Raw genomic sequence first — 23,006 nt, 5'->3', positions numbered from 1 at the left:
ACCAAGGACAATGCTGCTGGGGCACGGCCGGTACTGTTTGCACGTGGTGTTCCCAAAACATCGCTGTGGGGTTGTAGCTGCGGGGCCTCAAGCCCCCAGCAAATGTGGGCTGTGAAGCGCAGCTGGGTGGGAGAAGGGCAGGGGGCCCTTGCCTCCTTGTAGCCTCCCTGCGAGGCAGCAGGCTGGCCTCTGTACTGGTGTGCCAGTGTCTCCACCTACTGTGCCCCTTTCCTGTGCTGCTCACGGGTTTCAGATTCTCCCCATGCCAGGACTTTCCTGCCCCAGCCCCCCCCGTTGTGACCCAGCCATCACCCACGAGTCAATTTACATCCCAGGCAGACCGCAGAGAAGAGACGTTTATTACTATGAGGACATAGAAAGTCTTCAAGCAAAATGGCTTAAGGCTCCGCTTTAGTGAGGTCTGGCTAGGTTAAACATTTATTTCCCACCATTTAAAGATTGTGCCCTGGTATCAGTGGGAATGGGGTGCGATGAACTCCTAAAGCTGCAGTGCTTGCTCAGGGCTTGTGCTTGGTTGGCCTGGAGCGCCGGGGCACCCGCACGCCCCTGCCCCGCAGCCACCTCGGCTCTGGAAGCTTGATGCTGGTGGGAAATCTGCCCCAAGGGGTCAGCAAGCTCTCCTGCACCCCGTGTGCCCCTGAGGCCCATGCAGCTGGTACTGAAGTGCTAAAGCTGCTGTCAGCATCACCTGGTTGCTGGGAAGCCCTGTCTGTCACTCTGCCTGGAGCCAGAGCCCACAGTGACCGGGGGACCGTCATCTGCTTTCACCAGATGTCCTCCCACACCAGGCACGAAGGGGCTGACCCCCGCAGTGGTCTGCAGAGCGCAGCAGTGCAAATGAATCCCTCCCCCGATAGCTGAAAGCCAGGACAGAAGATGGCACGCTTGAACCCAGAGAGGAGAAGGAGCTGTGCTTGCCTGTGGCTCTGCAGCACAGCACTTCCCCTCCAGGCCAGCGGTGCTGCAGCTTAGTTTTTACCAGGCTGTTAGGTGATTTTTGCTGCTCTCCCTCCCGGGCTGTGATCACTTCAGACAAGCCGGGATGCAGGAGAATGTCCTCTTCACCCGCAGCAGAAAGGGAGCGGTGCTCTTGATGTCCCTGGCTCTCGGTACCAGTCCTTGCAGAGCTCCCTCTGCTCTGGATGCTCCTCTCCCCACTGGCAGCAGGGCCTTGATTTCTTCCTCATCATTGAAAGGGGATGACCCATACCTCTGCCTCAGGTGCCTGCGGATCTGGGGAAAGAACAAGATCCCAGCATGCTTATTTCGAAGTGCAAGACCAAGCCTGCAAGCAAGGGGCACCGGGAAGGAATCTGGTGCCCCTGGGCTCTGTTCCTGCCCTGAGACCCACGAGCCGGCACCGCCACAGAGGAGCAGAGCCACAGGGCTGTGCGGGTGGCAAAGGCTGCGTCCCCTTCGCGCTCCCACCTTGCGGGCTGCGCTGCTGCCGAACTCCTCCAGCTGCTGCCTGAAGCCAGGGTTGGGGTTGGCGACGGGTCGCACGCTTCTGATGGCCTCGAGCACCTCCTGAGAGCTCAGCTCCGTGACGGCCATGACGTAGGCGACGACGACAGTGGTGCTGCGGGAGATCCCGGCCAGGCTGGCACGGGAACGAGCACATGGGAGGCTGTCCGTGGTGTGCCCTCCCGGCTGCTGCCCTGACCCCTTCCTCCACCCTTGTGCTTCAGCTATTTTGGTTCCCCTTCTCAGCAAACTTGCTCTCTGGGAAGCCAAAGCCCTTCCAAGGTCCTCTCGATCAGTGCCTATAAATACACCCCGCTCCCCTGGGGAAGTGAAAGTATCAGCTGCTGCCTGGAAGCCTGCCCCAAACAGCTCTCTTCCCACTTGCTCGACGACAGCAAAAAAGCTGCCCCACTCTGGCAGCTCTCCAGCCCCAGGACTCCCCAAATCCTGCTCATTTGGAGGCTGCAGCTAAGCCTGATGGTGGATCCTGAGTGGATTCGTGCATACGGGGACCCCCTGGCAGACACTTGCAGCTGAAGTGGGGGGTTCTGGCAGCTAGACCTTCTGCTGTGCTGGGAAGAATGTGGCATTGGGCATGAGAAAATGAGTTTTACCAGTGGACAAGGCAGTTCCCTCCATGCAGGCGACACTGGTGGATAAAACTGATGCATTCCTTGAAGTGCTTCTTGCTAGCAGGAAAAATAGAACAGAGTAAGGACTGCAGGTGTGGAACCAGATTTTTAGGCTGCAGGTGGTGCAGCCCTGAGTGTCTGAAGACAAACAAAAATAAAATTCCTGTTGCTTTACAGACACCATCACCAGCTGCTGAGACCCAAGCAGCTCAGGACTATTTTCCCAGGAAAAAGCCTACGGCTGCTCACATCTCTGACCGTGCCAGCACTCCTGGCCAGCTCTGTGCCTTCCCTGCTCTCCCCCATCTCCAGGCAGCCCTGCCCAGGCTCCCAGGTGGAATGCTCCCTCCTTCTCTGCATCCCACTGCAGACAGGCTGCCTCTTGCCTCAGCTCAGGGCTGGGACCTGCTGCAGTTGCTGAGCTGGGAAGCTGCTCTGCCGGGGCCCCGAGGCTGTCCCCAGCACCACAGCACCGTGTCTGCAGCTTGCTGCATTTGAGGAGCTGGACGCAGCACCGTGAGGGCTCGGGGTACTACTGGCTGTCCCACAAAGACTGAGCTCCTGCGTGCCCCCGTCTGGGCACCGGCCTCGCTGAGTACTCACATGTTGGCCTCTGGTGTGTCTGGCAGGGGAATACGGAGGTAGGTGATGTCCTGCAAGACATGAAAACAGGAGAAACTCAGACACCGGGGTCCTGCAATCTGCTCGCCTGCACTCCCCTCGGGCTTCATTCCCACAGCACAGCTTCCCTCCGTGCCGGGATGGGGCTGCTCTCCCCCTCGGTACGTGCATCGGGGAGGGCAGCAGGGAAAGAGGAAGCTTGTGGCAGAGGGTGGGAAAACAAGATGAAGCTGGAGAGCTGGAAATTGTTTCTCATCAGCATTCAAGGCCAGGTTATGATCACAAGCCAGCAAATTTCCCAGAGCAGAGGGGCTGCCTCGCTCCTCTGGGACTCTGCTGCTGGGGCGAGGTGGACGTGCCATGGGATGCTCGGAGCTGAAGGGAGGTGCTGCAACGTGGGAAGAGTTGCAGCAATCTGCATGCTGGCGTCAGGCACGGGACCCTACCTGCAGCAAGGGCTGGGGGGATTCATGGATGGAAACAATGTGGGTAATCTTGTTCCGGCTTAGCTGCTCCAGGTCTTTGGCATCTAAAAGATAAAAGTAGATATTAGCACGTATTTGTTTCTTACCCTTCTCCTCCCACAAGCACATCCACCGCTCTCCTGCAGACAAACCAGCACGCAAAGCCTTGCTCGGGATGAGCAGCTGCATTACACCCCCTCCCATGCACATCGACGCACTTGGAAGAAGAGCAGTCACAGGCAAATATGCAAACGCCTCTTGGAAATCTGGGAACACAAACCCGGGGCACCAAAACAGAGACCTACTCCCTCTGAAGGCACTTGACCTTGCTGCTTCTGCTTGGATGAATTCACGTCTGCATGGGAAAGCACTCTCTTGTGCAAGCAGGCAGCTTCCCACTTGCCTCTACTTGTCACCCAGCTTAGGGCAGAAAGAACGTGCTCTGTGACCGCACCTCTCCCATGCAACCACAACATGTGGTAATGGGACCTACTGCAGCCTAAATGATTTATCTCACAGGCTGCAGAATCGGAGCTGCAGCTTTTCATACCAACACTGAGCTTGGCTTAGGCTGAGTTCGTTTTTAGTATCTAAGGGGTCTGCAGAAAACAACTGAGCTGCAATTTGGAGCACTTTGCATGTACCCCTCTGCCATTGCATGCACAGAGATCAAGTACCCTCAACTTTCTGGGGAAATGACCTACTTTTCACTAATGCTTCAGCATCCTCTGGTTGCAATGCTGGTCACTGGTCTAGCATAAAAGTTATTATGCTGTGACGATAGCCTGCTCATCTTGCTGGCTAAGCAGCTTTGTAGCTGTTTTCCTTTCATGACATGACCAGCTGATCATGCACAAGCTGCAGGAGACGAGTACTAATATTTTCTCATCTCATAGCTTTGGGTTTCTAAACTTCCGAGTGGTGTGAAACCTTGGCTCGGGAATCTGAAACATGATGTGCTAATGGCATGATGTGAATATTTAATAGAAGTGAGTCTCAAGAGGCACGCTTCACATTAGAGTCCATGCCTTGTGTGTGCGTGCAGCGGGGAGGGAGGCGGGGACCCTCTGTCCATGGACTCGTACATCAGCTGTCACCTTCCCACCCGGCTCTGGCAGGCAGAATGACGGCAATTAGTGACACGATTGTAAAGGCTTACTATGGCTGGAAAATGCTTTCAGTCAGAGAAAATGTCTCTATGAGCTGTCAGAGCTTAATTTAGCGGGCCTTAAATCTCTGTCATCACACTGAATTTCTTGGTAGAGCAATGCTTTGGTGGCACCAGGCCAAGATAAAACATCAGTGGTTGCTTGCAGTAACCTCTGTGAAGGGCTCGGGAGCCGGGTACCCCTGGGTGCGCTCCCCACAGGGCTCCCAAACAGCACCCAGCCAGCAGCAGCTCCTCCAGCCCTAACCCCTGAAACGTTCCCTTCCGATGCTGAGGAGCGTGCTCTGGCCAGGCTGCTGCCAGCCAGGACTGTCACACTGGTTCTAATGACATTTTCTTAGCAATTCATGCCAGTGTTTTCAAATGTTCTCAGCACTTACAGCAGGAATCAAACTGTCAAAAGAGCCGTTAGGGAGGCAGGAGCTCTGATAAATGCTGGCTTTTCATGGCAGATGCCAGCCCTTACTCATGAGTGACTGACAGTGAAAACCTATTAAAACAGTGATTCGGTGTGAGAAGGGCGACTCAGCCTCTGGGAGAAACACCCGAGCATGTGCAGCCCCCTCCTACTCGCTGCTAAAATGTGGGGGAGGCCGAGGCTTTCAGGAGGGCTTTCAGTTCCAACCTGTCTGTCCCTGCTCTGGCTGGTGTCACAGCATCTGCCCAGGTGCTGCTGGGTCTTTCCTGACAAGGTCACGGCCCTGCTCAGCTTCTTCCTCCAGTTTCCTGAGATCTCAGGAAAGCTATTAAAGAGAAATAAGGCAAGCAGAGCAAGGGCAGAGTTTCTGCCCTGCATTCCCACCAGTGCCTCCTCTCTTGCTGTTGCTAACACAAACTGCACGCCTGTGTAGCAGAGGAAACCTCATTCCAGGATGATGAGGCATCATCCTACCCAGAGTTAGCTCCAGCTCTCCACTGCTTCTCTCCACGCTATTTAGTTTACAGGCTCAGCGCCTGCATCTGCCCATGCCTGAGCTCCTGATTCTTCCCCTCCCCAGGAAAGGAAAGCAAGGCTGGAGATGGGAAGAGGAGGCAGAGGAAGGCAGTGCTGGAGGAGGAGCTGGCCCATCTGCTAGGCAAAGGGACATCCTGAGCAGGGCTCAAACAAACCGGAATGATGGGGAGTGCAACAGGAGAGCAGCTTTTATCCCTCAGCTGGAAGAGGAAGCATCGTGCACTCAAGCACCCAGGAGCCCCTAAGCCTTCCTGATGTGGCTGGGACAAGCCATGGGGAAGCTGAGTGCCTGCTGCTGACCCTCCGAGCACAGCCCACCCCTGCAGCACAGGCAGCAGGCGCTGCGGGCGTGCAGAGAGCGCGCTTCCTCGCAGCACGAGCCTGTGGGGTTGGGGCAGACAGAGCTGCCCGGCTCAAGGACTCCTCCGTGGCGTGGGGCTCTGCTTACCGATGAAGTTTCCCAGGTAAAGGCCGGGGAGGATCTGCAGGACACAGAGAAGAGGTGTCAGTCTGTCAGCAGCTAACGCAGCCCCTGGTACCCACTGCGCTGGGGCTCCTTGCTCCAACCTGCCCCTGCCACCACCTCTGCCCGAGCATAGCAGAGGCCAGGATGAAGCACACAGAGGGAACCAGCAGCATTCACCACTCGCCTCTCCTCCCCTGGACTCCGGCCACTCCAGCCCACACAGCCACGGGCTGTGGCAAACCAGCAGAGCCTGCGGAGGGGCTCAGACTGGTGAGCCCAGCCACAGCTGGAAAGGCAGAAGTGCTGCCACCAAAATGAATGGCTAAATGACCTGTCCGCTGTCACCTCGCTGCCTCGAGGCCTGCAGCAGCAGCAATGCAGCTCGGTGCCTGACATCCAGCCCAACTGATCTTTGGCCACACCAGTGGCAGCCCCATTCTGCCTTCCTGCCTCGTGCTCCAGGCCCTTGCAGGCACTGGAAGTCTGCCATGTCTCTCTTATTGCTCCCTTATCAATTCCATTGTCACTTTCTTTAGCGATTTCTTATTCCTCCTTTTGCTCATTATCTATCTATTTTTATCTGAGCTCAGCAAGCTGCACACACCTTAACGCAGCCTCAGACTGCGCCCCTGACCTGTGCTCATCCTGCTGTTCGAGGCATGAGGAAGCAGCAGACCCAGGGAAGCTGGAGGACGTGACCCAGGACAGCCTTGGCCAGCGCTGGCAGAGTGGGGAGTGATCACACACTCCGCACAGCCCCCAGCTCTGCTCTGCTCCCTGTGCTCCCCAGGGAGCCCGTTTCTAACAGGCCTGGGACAGATTGCTCTGAACACTGTGCCTTAAAAGTAATTGTCTTGCAAAATTTCACTTCTTATGATGAAAAGATAATTACTTGACAGTGCCTCTATTAACAGCACTCCAGATTACAGAAGTGAGACACCTTGCATCCATTCCTACCCTTAGCTATTTTATATTATCCTTTTTCCCATCTTGGAAAATGAGGGCTAACAGCCTGTGCACACTTGTGTGCGCTCAGGCTCACTTCCAGCTTCTCCCTGCTGCGTGTTTGGTGGGCTGGGACCTGGGCAAGCAGAGAGGATTTCTACAAATAAAGTTTTGCTTGCACTTATCTCACTGCTCATGTTTGGAAACATTTCTATTGCTCTAACAGCTTAAAGATCTTTTTTATGATTCCTTAAATTTTAGATCAATTTTATATCGACAGGGCGCCTTTAACTTTCAGCAACTGCACTGCAAATGAGATGGCACAAGAGCCATTTAGCAAGGCCAGCTCCCAGGGGCAGGACGCTGAGCCATGAATAATGGCACATTCCTGTCCCTGTAACTGTCTGATCCACTCCTCGCTGAATAAAATGGGGCATTGCAGCTCTGTCTACAACACTGAAAACTTTCCCAGATAATGAGTTTTTTTAGGTTGGAGGGGATGTTTAAAGCATAAAGATGTCTCCGTTCACCTGTGACCTGGGAAAAGCTCAGACAAGCAGGAAATAGTGCCTGTCCCCTCTGTCAAGCAATGCTTTGAGCGCTGTGCAGAGCCCAGTGCTGGCAAGCACGGTATGTGGCACTACACCACCCTCAGGGTCTAATAGGGCTGCTGGCGTGTGCTTGGGATCCTGTGCCTTTGCTTTAAAGGGGTTGAAAGTTTCCTCCCTCCCTTGGAGGGGTTGCTGTGACCTCCCGTCCTCCACACTCTGGCGTGAACCCGGTAGTGCTGTTCAAACCAGGCATGCCCTGACAGAAGTGGCCGGAGGTGGCTTGCAGGGTAAGTCCGAGCTGCAGCTTCGCACAGCATCTCTGCCTGCTTCTCATCTGATTCTGCTCAGCCTGCAGGTAAACAAGCTCCTCCAGCAGCCGTGCCTGGTGCCGCTTTCAGCATCGGCAGGGAGGCTCCCTGGCACGCGAAACGCTGCTCGGCATCGCAGAGCAAACAGAACCAGACCAACATCTCCCACCTCCAGCACTGCAAGCCTGACCTGCAGCGCCCGGCTCTGCAGAGCTGCACCCCAGCGCTCCCTTTACCTTGCTCATGCCATTTCCCATGGTCTGCAGGACGCGCCCAGGGAGGGGCGGGGAGCAGGTGTCCTTGTCCCCGATGCTACCGTCCGCCCTGTCCCCAGGCGAAGCTGCTCTGGACGCTCCCTGGGAGGGTTTCCGTCATGAAGAGCTTGCTCCTGCGGGACAGCCGCTTGTCACAGGGGGCTCGATTCCAGCACACGGAGGCCAATCCCCTGGCAGCAGCGGGCTCTCCCGGACAGGAGAGACCTTGGCCACTTCCCCTGAGGCTCCTGCTGAAGCCCTTCCCCAGCACCCGCCTCCCTCGCACCGACTGCTCCTTCTTACCGGGAGGAGACAAAGGAGGAGAAACTCCACCTCTGAGCGGTGGTGTGGGAGCGCTGGGTGCGCTGTCTGCTGACGGCCGCCGCTGCCAGCACGGCCGGACAAGGCTGCAGTGTGAAGAGAAGAACAAAACCTTTGTCCTGCTCGATCAAGGACAGTCTGTTTGGCCACGCAGCCAAGCGCCCGGTGGCATGCCCGGCCCTCCCTGTGCCTGCCGTGGGGGTACAAGACCCCAGCTCCTGCGCTGCAGGAGAACCGCAGGCTGACAGCAGCAGCAGCTCCATACCCACCCGCACACAGGCAAGACAAGACGCCTCTCCTCCCGGGGGAAACGTCCCTTCTGTCCCCACAGATTGGGCAGTGCCAGCGGGTGCCGTCACCTGAGCACGGGCAAGAGGCCAGGTTCAGCCGGCGAGCGCCCAGCCGGTGCGTCAGGGCTGCTCCCTCCCTCCCGCGTCGCCCGCACCGGAGCAAAGTCAGGGTTCTTTTCGTGACCTGAGCGCTGAGGGGACTGGGAAGCGTTGTCACCGTCCCTGCGAGGCGGTGACAGAGCTGCAGAGCTCCCAGGGGCAGGTCGGGGCCTGGCCTGCGCCCCCGTCCTCAGCCGGGCAGGACTCCCAGCCCCTGCGGGGACCCGGTCCCCTGCAGCCCCTGCCCCGTGTGCCCTGCTGGGGTGGCAGCCGCCCTCTTGGTGTCACCGGGGCAGGGAACAACCCCACGGCAGGGGACAACCCCATAGCAAAGGACAACCCCATGGCAGGGGACAACCCCACAGCGCTCCCCCCCTGGGCTGGGCAAGGAGCCAGGACAACCCAGCACCCTGGGGACACCGGGGCTGCGTTAGGGGCCCAGGGGTTGGAACTGGGGGCTCTGGGGGTGACCGGGAGGGCGGCAGGGGGACCCCACAGGCCCGAGGGGACCCCCCCCCTCCAGGCCCGGGGCCGCGGGCGCCCCCTGCTGCGCTGCGGTTGCCATGGGGACGGCCGCGGCCCGCGGGGCCTGCGCCATGGCGGGGCTGAGGGTGAGGCCGCTGCCCCCCGGCCTTCCTCCTCCTCCTCCTCCTCCTCCTCCTCCTCCTCCTCCTCCTCGTCCTCTCACCGCCTCGCCTCTCCGCTCCTCTCCCCGCAGGCCGCCGCTCCCCGCGCCCCGAAGAGGCCGAAGCAGCGCCCGGCGGAGCGCGGCGGGGCCGGGCCGGGCAGCACGGCCGGCTCTGCCCGCGGGGCCGCCCCGCTCCCGCCCCCGCCGCCCTCCGGCCTCCCCCGCCCCTGCGTCCGCTTCAAGTGCGGCCTCGCCGGGCCCGTCCTGGATGTGCTGCGCTGCCGGCCCGGCTGGCAGCAGGCGAAGGAGTAAGCGATGCCTGGCCCCGCTGCCCTCGGCTGTGGGGGGTCCCTCTCGCCGCGTCCCGTTCGGCAGCGGCCCGGTGGGGCCGGCTGGGGGTCCCCCCGGTGGGGCCGGCTGGGGGTCCCCGGGAGCTAGCTGGGGCCTGGGCTGTGCTTTGCTGCGTGCCTGGCCCAAAGAAGCCCCATAGTGCTCCCCAGGTTGTGCCCCCAGATCCTGGGTTTGTGTAGGTCGAGGCAGGCCTGGGGGTGGGAATCCTGAATTTTCTCCCCTTCTGACTTTAAAGATGGGGAGGACGCCCCCCGCCCGAGCAGCTTCTCTCTGGTGTAGGAGGTGCGGGGAGGAGAGGTGGCTGTGGGCGGTGGTGACCCCGGGTAAGCGCGGTGCTTTCTGCATGGGGGCCTTCCTCCCCAGCGAGGAGGAGTGGGATTTTCTCTGGTGTGATGTCAGTTGGCTTCGGGAGAATTTTGACCACACGTACATGGAGGAGCATGTTCGCATCTGCCACTTTCGCAATCACTATGAGGTAAGAACCCCTCAAAGGTGGAGTGAAACTAGGAGGGTTTGAGGAGGTATTTTTAACTTGTCAGTAAGTTTCCACGAGAAGTGGTTATGACTGGAAATACCTGGTAATGTTTTCCACCATGAAAACTGGCTTCTCTTACAGCTCTGATAAACCTCCAGAATGTATCAACATCCTTGTGTCTCAGGTAGGGCTTTGCTCTGGATCCTGACACCGTTTTACCTTGTTCCCAATTCAGTAAGCACCAGCAAGTCCATGACTCTTGAAAATTACAAAACCAGTAGTGTAAGGGGATCTAGTTAAAAATACAGCCCTTCCTGTTTGTAGGTGAAGGTGAGTTTCCTGACACGTTTCCAAGTGGGATCTCCTGCAATTCCGGTGCATTAGGATTGGACATACGTGTTCTCGTTTGCCCGTTGAAAGAGAGCTTTTACCCTAACCTTATTCATCTAAGGCTGGTGCATTGCAACAGGTCCTCCAAAAGGGCAGTATTTTGGGGAACCTCATTTGTATTTATGAGCAGATTTAGTTGCAACAGCTAAAACTTACCATCTCAGAGGTCTGCCCCCCATCCTGTCATGGATGGTGACTTCATTTCAGCAGTAAGGGCTGCTGAGCAGGATGTGCATCTGTTCTGAGCCTTCATGCTCACCAGTGTTAGCATAAATGGGGACTGACAGTGGTTTGTAACACTCGTCTGTAACCTGCAGCAGTTCAGGAGCCGATACGCTTCGAGCTCAGCTGATCATGCCACAGGATCTGCAATCTGAGGAGCGGTGGGGCTGCAGTGGTTTGGGTTAAGCCTGCCTGCAGACATGATTACAGCTGTTGGTGTGGGCAGTTCTGAACAGGGCTGTCTGCTGGAAATGAGTATGCTGACTGCACTGAAAGGTTACATTAGAAATGGTAAAACATGGGTTGTAAAACCTGCTCTGTTCTAGCTTCCCTCTGTTTGTGCAGAGATTAAATAAAAATTGAAATCAAGCCTTCTCTGCCACAAAGCAAAAACAGTTCTCAATGATTTCCACGTTTGTTGATTTTTTTTTTCCTGAGGCATATGTGGTGCAGTTGATTCCCCAGATGTCACCAGAAACATCTCAAGGGCAATGAAAGTGAGTCAGGCTGCGTGAGCATCTGTTGAACCTAACCTTATATTTCTCTTTCTACCCAGCTGAGTCGGAAGAACTATTTAGTGAAGAACCTGAAGAGGTTTCGGAAGCAGTTAGAAAGAGAAGCAGGAAAGCTTGAGGCAGCAAAATGTGACTTTTTTCCAAAGACATTTGAAATGCCTTCAGAGTACCATTTGTTTGTGGAAGAATTTCGCAAGAAGCCTGGCATCACTTGGATAATGAAACCGGTAAGTGTATGTTCCTCTGAGGAAAGTGAGACAGAGATGAATGGATGCCTTCATTCTGTGGAAGGAGAGGAAAATATGTAGGAAACCCACAGGAATAATGACATGTAGCAAGGTGGTTAGGAGCAGCAATACTTCTGTCCAGTTTCCTGGCCAACACGTACTACCAAAACACTTCCTTTTGTGTCATAATTTATTTCAGCAGTTGAAAAACAGCTCATTTTATTTGTAGAGCCAAAGTTAACTCAATGGTGAAGGTGTAAAGCCCACGATTTTTGTGTGTAGGAACAGATTGTGCTCTTAGGGATTGTTGCTATGGGGCTACGGCCAAGTTCATGCTCTGAAATATTCCAGTTCAGCTGCAGGTGTACAAGAAGGTGTGTGTGTATGTAGGGCAGCTGTCTAATCGGGCTTCTGGTTAAGCAGTGTTTTAGGGCAGCTCCTAAAGATGGAGCTATGAAAACATCTGTTTGGTTTCAAGGAAACCCCACTACATTAGATGTCAGCCCTTGTAAATCCAGCCAACATACTGAGTGGACTTTAATCTCTTAACGTTCTTAGGATGACAGAAAACTCCACGAGCAGCCTGGAGTGTAAATTGGGGTGGATTTGGTTGGCATTACTTTTTTTTTATGCTCTGTAGTTAGAGACCTGAAGTGTAGCCTCATGCTCTGAATCAAATCTGTCCCACAAAACTTACGGCTAGGTGGAACTGTGCTGAATGAAGCAACTTTCAATTTAGCCAGTGTCCTTGGGAACCAAGAAAAAATTGTACTATTTCCTTTACAAATTACAATGTAAAGCTGAGAAATGTCTTGCTTCTGCCAGTTGATTCAAGCTGTATAACATCATGAGTATCATGCCACGGTGCATAATTAAAAATACACTGATCTGTGGGACTGCGAGAGGATGGGCACGTTGCTTTGTGCAGTAGGTCTGGCAAGAAGGTTGGGACAGGACAACTTGCCGTAGCTGCGAGTCAGACCCATCAGTAAGGGCATCCTTTTGAGAGGAGAATGGGAGGTAATTATGCAAACTAACATGTGAATTACAGCCAGGAGGATAGCAGCTAGTGATTATCCAACTCTGCAAATGGGAATGTGTTAATTGTCAATAGAAAACCTTATATTAAGCTGATTTTTATGCCCACAACCTCAATTAAAATGGTGGAAAAAAACAGCATACGGTAAACAAGGATATATGAAAAGCCTGGGATTGCTGGGACTTTACCAACAACTTAAATGAAATAGTTTGCGACTGACCTCAGAAGCTCACAAACAAGTGAAAATAACTCTGGTGCTCGTTCTGTCGGTCTGCGCTCTTCAGCAGCCCCACGTAGTGATGTCTTGGCCTGCCTACTCCCACGCTTGGGTACCGTAGGTCAGGACGTGCATGGTGCCAGATCCCAGGACTGCAGGAATCTGGACTTCCTTTGAAAGTGTTCTGGGGAGTCTTGCTTCTCAGGTGGCTTATCCGGGCCACTCAACTTGCTTTTAATACATAGCACGAACTAGGCTCTCTTCTGGTTTGTTCTGCTCTTGCTTGCCGTAGTTCTGACATCTTTCATGACTTTCCTGTTTAATTAAGTTCTGTAGCATACACAAATTTCAAGTGTGACTTAAAAATTCCCAACAACATATGTTGTGTTACTTATATTTCTGCAAACATGTGACAGAGTTGTTTATTCGTTACTATGGAACTTCCCCATAGGCTGTCTGCCTGCTTTGCCCTTTCCACCAGGAATTCTCCTAACACTTGTAATCTGAGCATTTAGCACTTGAGAGCTGTTGTTGGATCCCTTCGTTTTCTCCCTGTCCCCATAACATTAAATAACTACGCTTGCATACAAACAGATGATGAATCAGGTTGTGCAGGGCTGCTATGCTGAAACTCTGGGGAACAGCAGGAAATCCTAACGCGAAAGCAAGTAACTGCTTCTCCATGCTGTAGGTTGGCAGGTCACAAGGTAAAGGAATCTTCCTGTTCCGAAAACTGAAGGATATCATTGACTGGAAGAAGGTGAGAAAAACTGTCTTCTCTTTAGGCGATGCCCAACTGGAATTTTGTTCTTTTTCTATTCTTTCATCCCCAGTTTTTGCCAATGACTTGTTCTGTCCTCCTCTGCAATATTCCTTTGCTGTTCCCCCGAGTGACAACAAAGCTTCTTACGGTGGGTTTTCCCAAATCGTTGGATACTTTATCTGGGATCTGACTTCTTAAATGGAGGCAGAGCTTCCAAAACAACGGAGTGTATATGGGGAAAGATGGTGGAAAAACAGTTTCTTGAAAGGAGAAGCTGCATGTTGTTTCTCTCACAGGATGGTGTCCGCGCAGATGAGCAGAAAGATGCTACACAAATAGAAACTTATGTAGCCCAGCAGTATATTGAAAACCCATACTTAATAGGAGGTAAGATGCCCATCTAAGCCTCTGCTTTTCTGGTTTGGGGAAAAATTAGCCTAACCTATGGGATTCCCACTGGATAGAAAGGACACCGTAGGTTGTTCTGTGCTGAACCGTATGTGGCTAACTTCCTGGAGTGACCTGTTTCTGGGCCTATAAGTGACTGTAAATAATCTGCAGCATCGATATCTGTGGTGTGGTAACTAATTGGCTTGCTGAGGAAAGGCTTGTGAGAATGTAGAAGTGACTCGGTGAACAACCACTGGGACTAGTTCAATGCATAACATGTTAAGAATGAGTGTGCTGTCGCTCTTAGACGGATCATTACACCATTAGCGTGCATGCCCAAATATTCATCAGAAGAATGCAAAGGGATGCTTGCTTAAGCTTTGCATTATTTTTCCAGAAACTTGTAAATAGTCATTGACCTGGAATAGTGGCCCTACTGGTGTTTTTATTTTAATATTAGATAAATGTTCACAAAGTTCCTGATTCTAAAAAAAAAAAAAGTATGATTTTCAATCCTTTACCTTTGCGTGCTTATTTAGATATAAACTGATATTGGGTACTTCTAGGCAGTGGTATCGACAACTGTATTGCATTATTTTTCTGTTCTTCATAGGTCGAAAGTTTGACTTGAGAGTTTATGTTCTAGTGACATCCGTAAGTGCAAGCCACTGTTATTAAATTCTTACATCAAAACTGGATTTTTTTGCTCAGTGCTCAGTTGTTCCTTTCCTTTTTCTCCCAGTACATCCCACTGAAGGCCTGGTTATACAGAGATGGATTTGCTCGCTTTTCCAATACACGATTTACTCTGAATAGCATAGATGATCACTGTATCCTACCTGTCTCTGTGTGTGGTAAGGAGGGATGAGAAAAGAAATGTAGAATTTTACTGCTCGGTATTAGATATATCAGATGAACCTTGTCACTTCTGACACCTGCAAACACCCACAGGATTCTCCTGTCGTGTTGTTGCCACTGTTATTCTGTTTCTCCTGTCTTTTTTTTCACTGGAAGGCTGGTGTCACCAGATCACGGGAAATGTCAGTTTGACAAATCAGCTAGGAACCCATACTGAAATGTCAGTCCTGATTTTACTGTTAGTGGTTGAATTTTGGCAGCCTTTCTTCTTCCTTAGCTTCAGAGAATGGAAGGACAGAGTGATTCACGGGATAGAACTATTTGATTTCCTATGTGTCACGCTTGTTACTGTATTGAGTTTGATAGCTTTTACTTGATTAACACATCTTCCCAAAAGGTATCTGACCTTAATTTGATGGCTTAGGAGACAGGAAAATCCATCACGTCTCTCAGTGAAAGTTCAGCAGAGTTCAAGCATGCTCTGAATGACCCAAAGCTGTACCAGGATGGAGGTACAGCAGACGGTCTTGGGTGGGAGTGCACTGGGGTCTGGAGGCACGCTTACATGAAGAGCTTCATGCCAGCCAGGGGGTACGTGGCTGGTTCAGGGCAGTCACTCTTTTGAGAGTGCTATTTGGAAAGTGACTGCTTTTTTTAATTTTTTTCCTGCAATTGTTAGTAAGATATCATGCACTGCTGTATATAAGCTCAGGTGGCTGAAGCCTCTGATTACAGACAGGGAGGATAATTAATTGGTACTGCGGCAAAGGAGGATGGTGTAGAGTAAAAATTCAGTATTTACTTGTTCAGCATCTCTGTGTCTTTGATCCTTATCTCTGCTTTATGCCAGATGTTCATCTCACCAATGTGGCAGTGCAAAAGACTGCTCCAGATTATGATCCCGAGAAGGTGAGCAAGTGTGTGTTGTCTGCAGACTATTCCCCTGATGCCTGCCATTTGGGCTCTTCTGGCAGATGCGAGCAAGCTGACCTCATCATGCCAGCTGCCATGCCGCGGACATGTGCGGCAGCCACTTAAATGTGCTGCCTTGTCTCCAGACACCCATAAATGTGATTTCATTTATAGGAGAGAGGCTGGGCAAGCGTTCTGCTTTAACTATTGCATTGCAGCCGTCTGCTCATCTACAAGGCTGATGTTTCTGACTTTAATAGCTTTCTGCTTAGAACTCTTCTGAGCTGTAGATACCTTATCGCTTGGCCCTTCATTTCTAAGACCTCAGTGATACAACAAGGTTAGCGTTGCTGCACACAACTGTCACTCTTAAGCCTCATGTCTCAAGAGGTGGCAGCTGAAAGAGAAAATAATCTTAAATGAGATGTCAGATTCCTACTGAATCTGAGATGAGGGTTGACATTTGAGAGTAACAGAGGATTGTGTTGAACTTCCCATTTTTATAGTGTATTCCCTCTTATAAATCTCTCATCTCTATGGAAAGGAGGGTCTCTGCAATACCCTGACAGAAGATAAGATGGTGATTTGCTGTTTGGGAACTTGTGATGGGGACCTGGAGACTTTTTTTTTTTTTTTTCCCCCCTTATAGCTGTACAATAATCAAGCTTGAATCACTTAACTGCAGTGTGGGGTTAGTGGCCCTTGCCTTCTGGTCTCTGGGTTTTTACTAAGAATTCTTGCTTGGCTGTAGAGATTATGGAGCGATGACTGAAAATCATGCAGATAAAATGTGTGTTCATCCACTGTGAACAGCTTAATATAATTGTGTTTGGATGTCTCAGGGCTGCAAGTGGATGATTCAGCAGCTCAGGCAGTACTTGACTGCCAAGCATGGACCAGGATTGGTGGAAGTTCTCTTTGCTGATATGGACAACATTTTCATCAAGAGCCTCCAGAGCGTTCAGAAAGTGATTATCAGTGACAAGCATTGCTTTGAGCTCTACGGCTATGACATCTTGATCGATCGGGATCTGAAACCGTAAGGGTGTTAATGAACATAAAAGGGATTATAGCAGCAGGCCAGCTGCTTTCCCTGTGATGGTGGGGACACCTCGAGATGCTTCTGTCTTCTGTGTAGATAGCTGCTTGCAGGCTGGCTACGAGTGAGCCAGTCCAGGAACTGCAAGTGAAGCATGGAGAGGTTTGAATTGTTTTAAGCACAGGAAGCTGAAATACAGAAGGAATACAGCTGGTTTTGCTCAGAGTGTCAGGGTGTATTAAAAGGGATCAGCACCATGTGAGTTTGTCTGTAGGATCTCTAGCACTGCATTGTGGAAACCTGCTAACTTGGTTTTATTTCTGTGATATGTTTCCCCCAAAGTATCAATGTATCACAGCAGTTGGGGGAGGTGGGAGGGTTACTATCATCTCTTCTGCTGCAATACACATGAGCAGCAGCGTCCCATCGGCAATGATAAACGCCCAGCCAGCACCATTAGGCTGCTAGCACTAAAACATGCCCCCTGTGTCTGTGGTACACTGCCTAAGAGGTAGACCCCAACTGGAAGAGATGCCTTTTGTTAATTGTGGGGGAAAAAAAGAGGCCTCACAGGAGCTGAGGATGCTTAAAACAACCAAACAACCCCTCCTCCCAAAACACTTGAAAACGTAATTTGACTCTATTTAGATATCTTTAAATACAGCTTTTATTCACTAAGTGAAAAATATGACTAAATGTTCAGCTGAAATTCTCAGATTTTTATCTGCTGCATACACCACCCAAGTATTGCAACAGCAGGAACCTGAAAGTGCAACTGATTTGTCATTACATGAGTTGAGAAAAATAGAAACAGCAAGTAGTACTTCAGAAATGACAATTAAATTGGATAATTCTTTCAGCCTTAATCATATAAAATGCAAATAGTACCGTAGGTAAGGAAATATCCCTCAGATATGACTTATGTTGATGGTGTTCTCTTATGAAGTGTCTTTAATTTTTTTAAACTGTTTCCTCTTACAACATATAGTAGCTGGCATACCTGTTACAGCCCTGTGTCCCGTCAGCATCAGTCTAATATTTCACGTAGTGCCACTGGGGACAGCTTTATCTCAAATGAGCAAGTAAATGCGACTCAGCTGTGGTCCTGGTAGCTCTAATTTGTACAGTCTACTCTGTTCGTAGCCTAAAACCGAATTAGTGCTTAGGCAGCATGCACATGAGCATCTGGAGTGACTTCGGTTCATCAAGAAACAAATCCAAGTGGTGAATCGGAATAAAAGCCATTGATGTTACAGTACTTAGAGGCCACTGCTGCTGTTTGCTATGTTTACTTGGCTCTCGTAGGAGAGCTATTTGAACGCTGTTGTGCTAGCAAACTGTTCCCAGGACACATTTGCATTCTTCCACTAAAACGGGTTAGTGCTTATCCTGTGAATTACCCTCAGTGTTTACTGCTTCATCTAGAGTTTGGTTTTAACTTGCATGACTTTCTGGATGCTAGAGGGATTTTTTCTTTATTACTATTGAGAACAGGAATAGAAACTTCGCAATAAGCTCAGAATGTTCTTTGGCTTGGTGTGTGGTAAAGAGATTTGGGGTTAGATTTCCTATTGCTTCACACTTATTATCCTGCTAGCAGGCAGGAGGGTTATTGCGGATGGACGCTTCTGTTAGATGAACCACTGGCAAAACTGCCTGTTTCCCCCTAAGTTACTCTTGTCTTATCTCCTCAGCTGGCTTCTGGAGGTAAATGCTTCACCTTCCCTTGTTGCCAGTAGCCAGGAAGACTATGAACTCAAGTGTCATCTTCTCAAAGACACACTTCATATTGTGGACATGGAAGGCAGGTGGGCAAAGAAGCTTATTACCTTCTGAGGGTTTTTATTAATGTGTGAAACGGGTGGTCTGTTTCTGTCCTGTCTATTCTTGGCAACCGATTGTAATGCTCTAAGCTTTATAACTGTCAAATAACGAATTTCCAGAAACCGAGCAAAGCAAGCAAGCCTACTGCCACTTCAGTGGGGAAAACAAAACAGCCCAGGGTTGCAAAGAGAATTAAGTCAGTGTTAGAGCTGGGACTTGCACAAGAACTCTTTCAGTTTCTTCTGCATTGTGCCTCCCACACCTATTGCTTCTGGAGCAATCTGTTCCAAGAAGCTTGTCTTGCATCACTTTGTGATTGACTTTACAACTGTGCTAACCTTGGATATTAATAGTAGAAAGATGTCCACTGCTTTCAGCTGTTCAGCTTTGTCTCTGACAGGGAGTTTATTCCCGTGCACAGACAGATAATCATTACTCAGGTACTTCAGTTCATGTATTTGATGTTGTAGGCTGACAGGGAAGGAGAAGCGTGTTGGAGGCTTTGATCTGATATGGAACGACGGGCCTGTCAGCAGAGAGGGAAACCTGGGTACCCCGGTGAATGGGAACTTCATGGCAAACACACATTTAGGTACGTACTCACCCAGCACTGGCAGGGTGCCCTACTCACATCCTTTCCTCAACAAGAGGAGAGCACGCACCTTTCACTTGAGAACAAGAGAACAGGGAGTGTGGACTCTGAGATTAAGGGTCCAAAAGGAACATTTTCCAAAAGCAGATGTAAGCAACCAGACTGCAGAAGCACTGTTGAAAACAAGCACATAAACACAGGGGGAACAACTTTGTTTATAGCCCTGCTTTTCAAGTTTTAAGTCACTGCAGAGTTTTTTTTTCATATGTCAGTTTTGCAGAAAATCTGCTCTACAATCATTGTGGTAACCGTTTACTAAGCACTCCCCTAAAGCTAGCTGCGTATCTTACTGTTGTGAAGTAGCACATGGATTCTGAAGTCATACTTCCAAGAGGCTAATGTATCTTAAGTTTATTTTGTAGTGCTCAGTGTGCATACGATCATCACTGCCTGTAGTTCCTAACTAATAAAACACGAGTACAGCAATTACCTTACCCTTCACAGGCATGAAGAGTAAGGTCATGTGCAACTCCCCTGTTGATATTTTCATTGCAGGCTGCTATAATGACAGGAAGCAACAACTGAAGCAGCTTTTCAGGACTCTTTCTGCGCAGCAGACAGTGTAAGGCCGATACCAAGCTTGGGTTGGGAGATCACCATAGGTGAAGTTTGTGGTGTCTCTCCCTCTCTTCCTCGTATGCAGCAGCAGTTTCCATTCCTCTCTGGACATGGCTGCCTCAGCACAAGACTGCTGAGCTTGTTTCCTAAGGATTCCCCAGCTGGGAGGCTGCAACAGGCTTGAATAAAATATTTCATAATGGCCGACACAAGACACTCACAAGTGATGCTGGCTTCTCAGCTGACCACCTGCAACCTACACAGACTGTGAGAAAAGAAAGCAGCTAAACACATTCTGCATAGCAAAACAAAGCTTTTAAGGAAGGCGGGCACCTGATCCCTCTGCTGCTACTACTATGGAAACATGTCAGATCATAAAACCTGTTGCCATGATACTGTAAAAATAACCTTGCCATCACATGTTAAGGAGACATTTCCCGGCTGTACTACACAGGTTATGTAAGAGCGTAGTTACAACACAGGCACTTGGCAGGGTGCTGCCATTCACTTCCAGAAGAGATGCAGCTTTCTGAAAAGCTACTGGTAAGACAGATCAGATAATAAGCTGATGTTACTCTTAATTTATGTATCTGAAGCATAAGCCTGAAGTGGACAGCCTTGCTTCTTGCAGTTGAACACTTGGGCTATGTTGTGTTAGCTGCAAAATTTTAAAAACTTGGCTCAAATAAATGGCAGTTGGCTTTATAGATTTTAAAAATGAGCAATCCCTCAGTTTTAATGAGTCTGACAGAGGATTTTTTTTGAACTCTGCATAATTTGAAGTGCATGGGGAACTAGACAAGGCAATGCAGGGCTGCCTGGAGGACGCACCTGTAACCTGTTGTGCTGGAAGGTGGGTCACGGAGCCAGGAAAAGGGTGGTGTTGTGTGAAGTTTGACGTGGCTGTGCAAAAGCTGCAGGAAGGCACAGCAAGGGCAGAGTCACATCCACCTTTGTGTTAGGTTTGACAGAACAGGTGAGCTAGCTGGAGCTACAGTGAAACAGGGACAACTGCAACGTTTAAAGTCCTTAAATTATATTAAAGACAGTCTTTATAGAAGTTTGGAAAAGAAAGGGCAGATGGTTTCCTGTACCAAAAAAAAAATAAATCACTGTAGTCCAATATTAATTATGATTAATTTTTCAAAAACTTAATAAGGTCTTAACTTGTAGTGGGGTAGCAAGCTCAGACTAAAGAGGGCAGTGCAGAAGACAAATTTTAAAGCCTTTGGAGAAATCATTGGTCATGTCAACTGGACAGGCCCAGTGAATATCCCTGGTCAGCCCTCCTTAAGTGGCAGGGTTTTATTAACGTACATACATTTTATCCCTTCATCTTGTTCTTGAAAGCCTCACTTTCTGTGTTCTCTTGCCTCTCAACTTGACAGCAGAAAGTGTTTTCCCAGTGAGACTAAAAGGATGCTGCCTTCTGTCCATCCCTATACCTCTTTAAGGAGATTCCTGACACGTTTCAGATGCACAGTTTCACTTTGTTTTAATACCACGGGCACACACAGCTCTTCTATGCCTTGGGCACGCTGTGGATTTACAATTCCTCCTACTCCTGTTCCTAGCTCTGAAGCCAAACTACAGAAGCTCTCACAGAAAAATCTGAAAACACACACACACACAGTTAGGAATGTCCCACAGCTCTGATTTTAATAATCCCACTTGCAAGAGGGTGTTTGTCAGAGGCCGTGAATGCGCCTGTGTTCCAGCATTGCCTCTGCAGTGCTCTACCACCCAGTTCCCAGCACGGAGCAGGAAGGGTTTAGAGCCAGAGGAGCTGCAGCTGAGGAGCCAAATGTTCCCATGTCCGCTCAGTCCATCACCTGAGAGAGGCTCCAGCAACACAGGCGTTCTGGAAATCTTTGAGGCTGTGGCTGACAGAGTGTGAGTGCCACGAGTGGCAGCCTGAACACAGCACGTCGAGTGGTGTTTGCAGACAGCGATGGCACCACCGCCTCAACCTTCCAGTATGCGATTGATGAGTTTCATTTCCTCAGGGGTCATGGGGTTCAGGTTAAATCCCTTCAGCTCAGCTTTACCTATGAGAACGTGCAGGAAATCACGGTTTTGCTATAAAATAAATTAAGTAGTCCCTATTAAACTGTTCCAGGAATTCTGGGGAGGGCAGTGGCAGCACTGGAAACTGATACAGGGTTCCCCCATGTGCTTTGGGAGTACATTCAGCACGCTGCTGGGTGACAGCTTCCTAGCAAAAGCAGCACAGCATTGCTGGAACAGGGAAGGAGTTGCAAAGTGACAGGAAAAGAGGCCCCAGGAGCCTCCAGACCTTGAGTTTCTGGAACCTCCTCCTGACATCTGCTCTCAGGCGCTCACTGTAGGGTTCAAGAACAGGAGCACTTACCTTGAGCCTCAAAGAGACGGTTGACCTTGACACGCAGCTCCTTCCGCAGCTTGTTTATCTCCTCATCCAGATGTTCCTGATCTGAGAAAAGATGGACGGGGATAAGGAGGACTGGGGCCTCTGGGGTTCGCACAGAAACAACACACAACCTGCGGGATGCTCGGTGCTGAAGCGCAGACCTGGGGGCAGGAGGGGCCCTTCTCAAGCCACATTCCTGAACCTCTAGGTCCCACCTCAGGCCCTGATGCCCGCAGGCACCGAGCCCCCGGCAGCCTCGAGCCAAAACGCGCCCTGGGGCCCTGCCCAGGGCAGCGGGGCGATGGCAGCGGGGTGATGGCAGCAGCCAGCCTCGGTAAGCGTTTCGGGGCTCCTCCAGAACCCAGCGCCGCACGGAAGCATCGCTCTGCCCGTCCCCAACCTTATCGGGGCCTCCGTACCCTTCTGCATCATCTCCTTGGTGCGGGACTTCGGGAGCTCGACGAACATGTTCCCGAAGCACACCATGGCTTTTCCTGCGGGGGGGGAGAGAGACAAGAAGGGGCTCAGCAGAGAACCGGGCTCCCGGTGCTCGCCGCCGGCACCGGGCAGGGCTCGGGGCCCGGCCTCACCGTCGGGCTCCGGGTCCTTGTGCAGCGCCCGCAGGGCCTCGCGGTTTCGGTTGCGTTTCACGTCCAGGTCCACGATCTGCGGAGGGAGAGAGGCGGCCTCAGCCGGGCCGTGCCGGGCCGGGCCGTGCCGGGCCGGGCCGTGCCGGGCCGGGCCTCACCGGGCCGTGCCGGGCCGTACCTGCTGCCGCGCCGCCAGCACGTCCTCGGCCAGCTCCTCCACCTCGGCCAGGTAGCGCAGCACGAAGGCCGGGTCCCTCGCCATGCCCGCCGGCCCCTGCCCGCTCCGTCCCCGCTCCCCGCCCGGCGGAGGCCGCGGCCGCGTTCCCGAGTTCCGCGCCCGGAGGGGCCGGGCCGCAGCGCGCCCCCGCGCGGCCGCAGCGGGACCGGGCCGGGACCGGAGCCCGGAGC

The 23,006-nt window shown here is 51.4% G+C and overlaps 3 protein-coding genes across 5 annotated transcripts; 1 reads left to right on the top strand and 2 right to left on the bottom strand.

Annotated features, from left to right (window-relative positions):
* Positions 1-338: 338 nt before the first annotated feature.
* On the bottom strand, positions 339-9,376 carry DUSP15 (dual specificity phosphatase 15). Of its 3 annotated transcripts, XM_035567052.2 has the most exons (10): positions 9,248-9,356; positions 8,440-8,529; positions 8,153-8,256; positions 7,832-7,983; positions 5,774-5,807; positions 3,185-3,267; positions 2,721-2,770; positions 2,100-2,174; positions 1,450-1,621; positions 339-1,254 (listed from the first exon to the last, which is right to left on the bottom strand). In XM_035567052.2, exons 4-10 carry the CDS (start codon positions 7,850-7,852, stop codon positions 1,045-1,047), a joined length of 645 nt encoding a protein of 214 aa, XP_035422945.1. In that variant the 5' UTR covers positions 7,853-7,983; positions 8,153-8,256; positions 8,440-8,529; positions 9,248-9,356; the 3' UTR covers positions 339-1,044. The 3 variants fall into 3 exon arrangements, with proteins under 3 accessions (XP_035422945.1, XP_035422944.1, XP_035422946.1); XM_035567051.2 differs by lacking the exon at positions 8,440-8,529 and having other exon boundaries at positions 9,248-9,376; XM_035567053.1 differs by lacking the exons at positions 8,440-8,529; positions 9,248-9,356 and adding an exon at positions 8,530-8,682.
* On the top strand, positions 9,156-20,354 carry TTLL9 (tubulin tyrosine ligase like 9). The gene is made up of 13 exons (XM_050714074.1): positions 9,156-9,170; positions 9,254-9,495; positions 9,902-10,013; positions 11,182-11,367; positions 13,315-13,383; positions 13,683-13,773; positions 14,390-14,430; positions 14,519-14,630; positions 15,485-15,543; positions 16,389-16,585; positions 18,280-18,393; positions 18,880-19,001; positions 19,557-20,354. Exons 1-13 carry the CDS (start codon positions 9,156-9,158, stop codon positions 19,625-19,627), a joined length of 1,431 nt encoding a protein of 476 aa, XP_050570031.1. The 3' UTR covers positions 19,628-20,354.
* An 898-nt stretch (positions 20,355-21,252) lies between these two features.
* On the bottom strand, positions 21,253-22,963 carry PDRG1 (p53 and DNA damage regulated 1). The gene is made up of 5 exons (XM_035567054.2): positions 22,777-22,963; positions 22,599-22,674; positions 22,428-22,502; positions 21,991-22,071; positions 21,253-21,667 (listed from the first exon to the last, which is right to left on the bottom strand). The coding sequence occupies exons 1-5, from the start codon at positions 22,858-22,860 to the stop codon at positions 21,585-21,587; spliced, it is 399 nt and encodes a 132-aa protein (XP_035422947.1). The 5' UTR covers positions 22,861-22,963; the 3' UTR covers positions 21,253-21,584.
* Between the last annotated feature and the right edge of the window lie 43 nt (positions 22,964-23,006).

The sequence above is a fragment of the Cygnus atratus genome, chromosome 16, assembly GCF_013377495.2.
Source record: "Cygnus atratus isolate AKBS03 ecotype Queensland, Australia chromosome 16, CAtr_DNAZoo_HiC_assembly, whole genome shotgun sequence".
NCBI lineage: Eukaryota > Metazoa > Chordata > Aves > Anseriformes > Anatidae > Cygnus > Cygnus atratus.
Note: the sequence above shows the minus strand (reverse complement) of the source record. Positions and strands in the feature narration are given on the sequence as shown.